Source organism: Symphodus melops, assembly GCF_947650265.1.
Source record: "Symphodus melops genome assembly, chromosome: 9".
Classification (NCBI taxonomy): Eukaryota; Metazoa; Chordata; class Actinopteri; order Labriformes; family Labridae; genus Symphodus; species Symphodus melops.
In genome coordinates this window covers 19,469,020-19,478,435 of record NC_136699.1, presented here as the reverse complement: position 1 = coordinate 19,478,435, position 9,416 = coordinate 19,469,020, and the positions used below count along the sequence as shown (strand labels likewise).

The 9,416-nt window shown below is 45.4% G+C and overlaps 1 protein-coding gene across 1 annotated transcript in view; it reads right to left on the bottom strand.

The window, feature by feature from the left end:
- Positions 1-1,199: 1,199 nt before the first annotated feature.
- Positions 1,200-9,416, bottom strand: part of efnb1 (ephrin-B1) — a 57,659-nt gene continuing 49,442 nt past the window's right edge. Inside the window, exons 4-5 of the mRNA XM_079352404.1 lie at positions 7,317-7,433; positions 1,200-5,136 (exon numbers count right to left, since the gene is read on the bottom strand). Of these exons, the coding sequence (XP_079208530.1) occupies positions 4,742-5,136; positions 7,317-7,433 (512 nt within the window). The 3' untranslated portion in view covers positions 1,200-4,741. The remainder of the gene's footprint in view (positions 5,137-7,316; positions 7,434-9,416) is intronic.

Here is a 9,416-nt window from a genome sequence, read left to right as displayed (position 1 = left end):
TTTATTTTAACTAAGAATTGTGTTCATGCTCAAACAAGTGTCTCCAAGTCTTGATTTCACAGGACTGTTGGATGTCAGGCATATTTGATGTCATACGCATTTAGAGGCTGCAAATACCCCCCCCCCCCCCCCCCCCCACTCCCACGCACGCACACACACACACACACACAATAGAAGTGTAAAAATACTGCAGTGCATGCTGCACATATTTCCTTATTTTTGTGATGTTGACTCTGTTGTTCAACACCAGAAGAACCCTGTGGCAAAGACGCACACACTCATAGACACACAGATAGGGAGAGAAAGGGACCTACACATACACAGAAAAACATGCAGTCACACAGTAGCTCGGTGGGGGGAAGGTTTTAATAAACCCACAGTAACATAGATCTATGGGGGCGTCTCGGGACCGAGCCAGGAAACCAGATGAACGTACCTGCCCGGGGGCACAGAGAGAAACTGTGAGGGTGGGGAGGGGAGGGGAGTGGAGTGTGTGTGTGTGTGTGTGTGTGTGTGTGTGTGTGTGTGTGGGGGGGGGGGGGTGCCGAGAAGCCACAGGCACATTATGTCTCCCATTGCCCTGACTTTTTTCTCTCTCCTGCCATCAGTCTCTTCACTCGCCCACTCTGTCCGTCTCTGCTCACATCATCAGCCTCATGAAAGCAGCCGTACCAACAAACAACTGATGTGTTTGTCAGGGAAAATGCCCAATCACTTTAATAACATTTCATGCCATCTCTGCTTTCACAGAGGACTTGGAGTTTGTCCCTCAGTTAGCTAAATGCAGACTGTAATTTCAGACAAACGCAATGGAAATGCAGAGTGCAGCCAATCAGATTTAATCACGTATGAAGAAATGTAATTTTGGAGGACACCAGGGCAGAGCGGGTTGATACGGGTATTAGTTACTATGCAAAAAGGCGTGTCCACACTCCCCGAATATGAATTTATGAAGCCTGTCTGTGATTTCAATCTGACTAATGTATCAGAACCAACCCATCTGTGCACCACTGACCCCTGAGGTGAGGGGGGGGGGGTTTTCGGGGGGGTAAGTAGTGTGAGTGTAGGCGGCTGGTTTATACTCCCACCATGAAGCAAGGTGGTCAGTGAGATAGCAAATGAAATCTTTTACCCACATTTAAAGCTTAAAGGAAGAACAAAGAAAGAAGAAATAAATAAAAACATCTCTCCAAAACATATTCCATGGGAAAAATTTTATTTATCAATATGCGGTAGTTTCCAAACTGGTGGAACGTTATTTCCATTGTAGCTGGTGCCAATAGGTTACGCTGAGAAGCGGCGAGAAAGTGAGTGGCAAAAAGAAAAAAAAAGAAAAAAACTTGACAGTTATGATTCAAACAAAGGGAAACAAATTCAACAGGTTTTGCTTACACATGCACACTGAAAAATAATACTGTGGCTTTGAACAATAGTAGAAATCAACCTACAGTGAGGCTCAATGCTATGAGCCAACCTCTTTGAGCTAAATTAGGAAAGGAGGGAGAGAATAACTTTAAAACAAAAGACCGCCTGGGAGATAATGAGTGTTGTAAACCGGATGATTTATTGGCGAGCGCAGAACGGTCACACTCTCATTTGCGGGCTCTTTTCTCTCTCACTCTCCGTCTAGCCCGATAGACTTATTAAAACTGAGAAAAGATTAATCTTTCCGGACCAAAAACGTTTTTTGTTGCATTTAATAATGGAGTGAAAAGTGTAGGTAACTCAAAGGCAGTGGAATAACACAGTCTTTATATGCAGAGTTAAGTGCTGTCTCCAACAGGGACGTGGTCTTATCATTCATAGTTTCAATGACCTATCCATTTCAAAGCTGTGCGCTGACAAAGCTTCAATCCTGAACAGTTTCTGAGCAACTAGAATCCTGTTGAATGGCGATGTAAAAACTCTGAACCCCATTTATTTAAACATGTGTGGTAACAAAGACTTTTTTTTTGACAATACTGGACGCTGCGAAAAAAAAGACAGCTCATGTGTCCGTTGCAATATTTAGTTGAACTCTAAAAGAAAAAGAAAATAAAAACGTATTGCAAACAGAGACAAAAATGCAAGGAGTCATACAAAACACACTTTAAAAAGACAGCTATTTACAAACATCCTCCATTACAAAAATCTATTCTTAAATTTTTCTTATGAGCAGTGTTCAGGTGAAATTACATCTTAAATCGGGCTCTATCCATATATTTACATTTCTCTCATTTTAATTTTTTCTTCAAAAAAAATTGAATAACATTAAGTGGTCACAAGAATGAATAAAAATGAGATATGGTTGGTGGTAATTTGGTAATGACTCCCTTGGCTGGTGTAGGTGAATGGATGCGCACCGATCCGAAACAAAAACATTTGATGTAGATGTGTTTCACAGAGGGCCACTGAGGGCTGCATGCTGAGTTAAAACACAGGACCACAAAAAGCACGAGCAGCTGTTTAGGCTGTTAACTCTAAGGTTAACGACACGCAAAAGCCACTGGAGTCTTCCCCGAGTCTTCAAGCTGGGCCGCCTTTTAACTCAGCAGTGTGTCTCCGTGGATGGCAATAGTATGTGGCAGCGGATGATAGGTTTCTGCCGGTGAGAAAACATCGACTGGCAGTCTGACCGTTTGACTGGAGATAAACCTGGACCCGTCAGTCTCGGTGTGTCTGTGCGTGTGTGCACATGTGCGTCAAACGTCAGCTCGTGTCTGTGTGCTGAGGAATAGCTGTCCTTATCTGCTCCCCCTCTCCTCTCACACATCATTAACTGGGACTGCAGCGCTCCATACTTTGGCAGCCACACTGTTTGGAGCACCTAGTTCCAATCCCAAAACAAGACTGTTTGTCTGCCCGACCACAGAAGCATTCACAAACACACACGCACATACACAGAAAAAGTTGCAAATATAAGCACAAATGAGCATTCACACATAGATGTACCAACATGTGCACACAGACAGATTTGAACACCATCAGCACCTGAAAGCCAGCTTTGGCATACACACACATGTGCACACACCCAGCTGCTGTAAATCCTGTCATGGTGCTGCTGCCCTGGGCTGTGTGATAGCTGAGCTGCAGTGTCCTCTTCGCTGGCTGAACACCTTGACTGTGGAATATCCTGCACAGCATTTTTATTCACAGCACAACTGGTGAGAGGATGGAAAATTAATGCTTAACTACCACTGCCCAACACATCACCCATCACCCCCTCTTATCCCCATCAACACCACCATGTTCCTCTCAGGTTAAAGTCACAGGAACATGTTCTCTCTCGCTCTCTCTCTCCGGCTGGTGGAGTGTGGGCACTGAGATGGCACATAGATTAGTCACACGCCGGCGAAGCCACGACTGCGCACTCCACCGAGTCATCTACAGATGGCAGCCAATTGGCATCTGACAATACTGTAACCCACCCGTAGCTCTCGCCATCCAACTTATATTTAGGGCATCCTACCTATGTAGGCCAGCCAATCAGCACCAACCTACGCCCACCTAGCCCAGGCAGCAGGCACCAAGCTAACTGTTTGATGCTAACACCATAGCACCAGAAGCCAGAACAAACACATTTGAACCTGCCTGCTGTCTTAAAAACCAGCTCCCAGAATGCTCATCAGACACATAAAACCATTGATGGGTGCCAACTGGGGCACTGGAAGGGTGTTTAAGATCTGGGGCTTGTCAGCCTGTCTTGTTTTTGTAGCGATACAGTAACTCAGTGTGCTACCACTAAGCTAATAAGTCTGCCCAGATACAAACTAGTCCTGACATGCCCAACATGCACACACTGAGGGCACACCCTGAAATACACACAAGTCATAAATACCAGAGTAATGGTAAAACTCATATCAGACCAGAGGAGAAGGGAGAACTCCACGCAAACACATACACACCTAGATATCAACAGTCCAGGTCAAGGTACGTGATGAGAGAGGGGGGGGGGAAAAAAGAAGGATGATATGGGTGGTGAAATATGGAGTAATATTGATGATCTATTCAACTCTATACATTGTGCACTTGTAGGAAAAGTCTAACAAAATACAACTGCTTTGTGAACTGAATCAGGGTTCGAGGAAATCCTCCATCAAAAATAGTAAGTAAGGCAAACATCAGAGGTGCGAAGGGAGAGGAACACATCATTTCACACACTGTGTCTGATACCTGAGCTATCTGGAGAGTTCCCTGGCCCAGCACGGAGCCCTGACTAACACACACACACATACACACATTTTATGCTTGCACACAAACTGCAGGCTGAGTGGCATTTGGGGCCTGTGTTTGCCTGCTCCTGGCTAGTGTGCTCTGATGGTGTGTTTAATTGGGTGTAGCACAGACTGTACTTCAGGGAACTGAGATAAGTTATATCCTGCCCGTTATAGGGGACAGTGAACCAGGAAGCTAGAGTTCCATCTGTTGGTTCAATTCAGCCCCGCCCCCCCTTTCAGAGCGCATCGAGGAGGTGTAGAAGGTGGGAAGTGAGGGAAGGAGGAGGGGTGGGGGTGGGGATTGTCAAACAACCCAAACAAACAGAATAAACCTCTCTCAACAGTCAGCTCACAACCCCGCTGGTTACTGGTCAGTGCGTGTCTCTCCAGATTTGTGCAGCAGGTGGTAGAAATAACAAGGGCTGGAAGAAGCTTCAAGTCCCATAAAATGCAAAGGAAAGTGTCCTTCCCAAGAACATAAATCAAGCGCTCCTCTCATCCTCTCATCCTCTCTCCTGACGGGGTGGCTGGCTGTGCGGAGCATGTCAGACTTTGTAGTAAATGTTGGCAGGGCTCTGCGGGGGCATCTCTTGGACAATGTAGACAGGGTGGCCATAGTCGCCGCTCACCTTCTCATAGTGAGGGCAGTAGTTGTTCTCTGTCCGCAGCGGAATGATGATGTCACTGGGCTCCGTGCCAGCTGTGCCCCCGGGCAATTTAGGATTGGACAGCGTGCTGAGTGACAGCGCTGAGGGGCGGGGCTGCGAGTGAGCATTTTTCCTTGAACGCTTACGCATCTTAATGAGCAGGATGACAAGAAGGAGGATGAGAAGGAGGAAAATGATGCAGCCGGCACCAATGAAGGAAAACACGGCCACTTTGGAGCCGAGGATACCGTCCGAGCTTGCAGAGGAACCAGACTGGTCCTGATTCATGTGGTCTGGAGAGAAGAAAAAAAAAAGAGACAGAGAGTTGGCTTAGAGGCTGCGCAAAAATTATGAGACAGGGTCAAAAAGGGTAAGGATAAAAGAAAAATACAGTGATTTTTTTATTTTTTTTATATCTGTGAGATTTATAATATGAAAAGAGATAATAAGGACCATCAAACAGAGGTTTTCATAGAGGTGCTTTTTTGTTGCTTAGCATATGATGAAAGCTCAGTTCCAGGTTGACACATCTGGTGATTATAGTTACAGTTCAATTAGCTACTCATTGTTCATAAATAGAGAGCAGCTGTGATTTCACAATTATCATAGGACAGAAATAAAACCTTGCAAAACTTAATATAGCGTTGTTTTCTAAACATAGCAGAAGGGTCCAGAGAAAATGTTTATAACATTAAGGAGGACCTTCTTTGCTTATTTGTAGAAATATTTGGCAACGCTCCCCACCCGAATAATTTTCCGACATCCCCTTGGAGACTGCACCAACAAAGATGCAGAAACAGTAAGCCAGTCCTGACCTGTCACGAGGAAATCTTACTGTTCTGTGCCTAAATCAACTCTGAACACAACCCCGTTTGTTGTTTGCTTTACATGACTAACAGCCCCATTGATGTAATCTAATTGAATTAGATCCATCAAAATAGCCCACTAATGAAATCCGCAGCCATCACTCAACACAGCAAAGATTCCCGCCCTGATATGATTGAGCCCGGTAACTTGTATGACATATCGAGGCCATGTTTCTATGGCAAAGGCCAAGTGAGATATGAAAAAAAGTAAGGGGGGCATATGTGAACATCTGATTTTATTTTATCCTTTTGTCAAGGGGGCAGGAAGGGTTGGGGGGGGGGGGGGGGGGGGGGCTGTTACTGGATGAGAGAGAGAGAATGACTGCCTCCTCCAGTAACTGAAATCCGAGAAGAACCAAATCTGTTTTCCATGTATGCATGCAGCTGCTGCCAAAGAGCAGCACTCCTCCCACCACCACCACCACCACCTCTTCACTGTCCACCCCCCCACACACACACTTTACACACACACACACACACACAGACTAACAAAGGCCTCATACCTCCGGAGACTGCCATCCCCACTAATGACTGTGTCTCCGCACTCTGCTGACCATTCTGCACTTAACCATTTATTGAGCAGGGGGGAAAACTGCTCCTTACGTCTTATCACGTCTAAATGACATCACTGAAAGCTACTGATTTGAGCATTATCAGTGAAATCAGACGCGCAAGGAATGTAGTACATTCTGGGCAGTGGGAAGAGCCGGAGAAGTGCTGTCAGAAATTTCATTCCAGAAATATCAGCCCCTCAAACCACAATGACACGTCCTTCATTCCACCCTCCACTTCTTCTTCACTTGACATAATCACTGATCTAACAATGGCAGACAGGTAAAAGCCGGGGTTTAGGGAAAAGTGACATTAGGAAATCTTTTTATAGAGCAACTAATGTCAAATAAGCAACTATTAAATGAGGACGGCTTATCACATCAGGACAGGCAGAACAGCTTGTACTTGGAGGAAGTTTGTGGCAAAGTTGTGGAGTAAGTCAAAAAGTTGACGAGTGTTGCCTCCTGTGGAAAGCAGCTATGAAATGTGCTGTGAACACAGGAAACAGGGAGGGCCCAGAGCGTCCATGCAGGCTCGAGTGACTGCTTCAATTATCTCCACTTTTAATCTTCATTTATTTGCAATTCTAATGAAGTTTAGAAAGATATATCATAAAGAGCTGTGTCTTTGAGTCTCCTTGGGCGCAGCACAGCCTTTGTGCTCAGTATGAAAGAGGAGAGTGACTCAGGTTGAGCTGCATGCATTTAAGGTGGGGTTTTCTTTTTGTTTCAAAGCAAGCGGCTTTTTGTGACTATTTATTTTACACCTTTTAACCATGTTGACCCCCAAGAAATCAAAGGGAATGCCTGCGGCATGAAAAATCCCTATAAGAGACTGCTTACATAGGAAAACTCAACCGTGATTTTTATTTTCACTTCTCAGGCTAATTGTGATTAATTATTAGAGGAACCCTTGGGGCTGTGAATATTCTGTTTTTACATTTCAAAAGTCTTTATTTTACTAAAATATTTGCACTCTAGAGAGTGGAAACGCATTATTCTAAGAGTCTGAAGCTGCAGTTTATGTGTATAGGGTTACTCTATCAATCTGCTCACCAGGGTTTCCTGGCATTGCAGGTCCAATTCGATCCTGGTCAGGCGGACTGGGACTGGATTCCGGTATGGCATTGTCTTCTGGAGGCTCCGGCTCTGCAGGGTTTGCGGCGTTTGGGACTGCAGGAAACAAAACAAGAAACACTCAGCAACTCAGATTTGGCGAGACATGTGTGCTGAATGACAATCACTTGTTCCTCTGCATCCAGGATTACTTTGTATTATCTTTTGATATGTCTTATACACACAGAGAAGGTTATCTTTGCATGTGTCTCTTGAAGTGGAGATGAAAGCACAAAGAGAGGAAGGACAAGCTAGCGAACGTCTGTGAAACACACCAGTATCCCTGTCCTGTCGTAAAAAACGAGCTCACATCGACATCAGCAGCTCCTTCAGCAAACACTCAGACAGGCATTTCCAACACTGACACATTCATGAGAGCAGAGCGCACACACAAACACACACACACATGCACACATATAAACCCACACCTTGGATATTCTTACAATACACTTAGGCATGGCAGAATGAGGGTAAAGTAGTTATATATTAACTTTTTATTGTTTTACATTATTCATCACGTTAAAAGGCCATAATATGCCTTATTTATTGCCCTGGCTTTAACTCTGCCTGAAAGAGGCACACTTCTGAAGAGGAGCACAGGAAGGAGCAGGGGGAGACAAGGAGAAGAGGGGAAGAGGAGAAGGGAGGGAGCCGCATATGCTCTGAGGGGAACGCAAAGGAAACAGACAGTTTATCTGTCTGTCTGTTGTGATTTCAGCACACACACTTTGAAGTCTTTGAGCGGTAAACACTGGTGGGTCCGCGGCGTGGCTTTTACGAGTGCAAGACCGGCAGTTATAAACTATTACCGAAGCCGGTCTGATGGATTCCACAGTTCCCTATCAGATGCCTCTCCTCTATCTGGCCTTATCTGCATCTGCCCGAAGGCCTGCTCAAGGGGTGTATGTGAGAAATGGAGTGGAGGGTGTGCGGGGAGGCAATTTACATTTTAGTCCCTCTTGGCTCGCATGTGGCCGCGCATAACTGTGAGTGTGTGTGTGTGTCATTTAAAAAAGGACCTGACAGTCGAGCAGACTACTTTCTATTTCCAACACAGTTTGAGCGAGACTGGGGTAGAGGAATGATTTTGGTGTGTGATGTCTGGGAGACATGAAGGCAGAAAAAAAAAAAAAAAGGAAACAAGGAAAGAGGGAGACAAAGAGGGCCATAAATTAATGTGCCGCATTTTTCTTTCGGCGTTTGGCAAACATAAGCACACTATTAACAAATTGATCCCCTCTCCTCCTCTTTCTTCCCCATGTCCAGACAGCTGCAAAGCTCCACACTGATTGCAGCAGTGGTGAACTTAGCCGTGAGCTGTTTTGCACCGTCAATAATTGATGAGAAAAGACAGGAGTGAGAAGTGGCAACATTCACGCGTGGCAGGGGATACGAGAGGACACAGTGATCTGATTCACTGCCGTGCATGCAGCCCCAACAGTGTGTGTCACTGAGCATGTGCAGAGAGCGTTCTAATGTTCTGACCCATTTTTCTGTGTACTGCTGACATTTCCCTTAGCTATGCAGACAGCAACTACCTCAGAACTGCCAAACCGCCAGAAGGAGGTAGAAGGCGTTGGGGGTGGGAGGAGGGGGAGGAGGAGTGATAGAAAAGAGAGGGAGACGATGAGCGAAAAAAGAGGGAGAGAAACGTGTTGGGATAGGTAGAGGGAGAGAAAACAAGAGGGGGGGGGGGGGGGGGGGGGGTATGAGAGGCGGTGAGTCAACATATTTTTAATGAGCATTGTGACACGATGTGGTGGAGGGGAAAAGAGAGTGCAGAACAGCGATGGATGTATAAAATATGGCCTCACTGTACTTCCCCTTCAATCAATTTCACTTCCTCTCTTACTTTATATTTTTCATAAAGACAAAAGACGGAACACGAGGCATTCAAAGTACAATTAGATATCGACGTGTCGGAGTGCATCATTTCCCCGAACAGATGATTCAACGTGATTGCGTTTGGGAGTGTCGCCACAAAAAATGTAACAGCACAAGAATGTGCACATTTTACACTCTGTGAAAGTGAGTCACCAA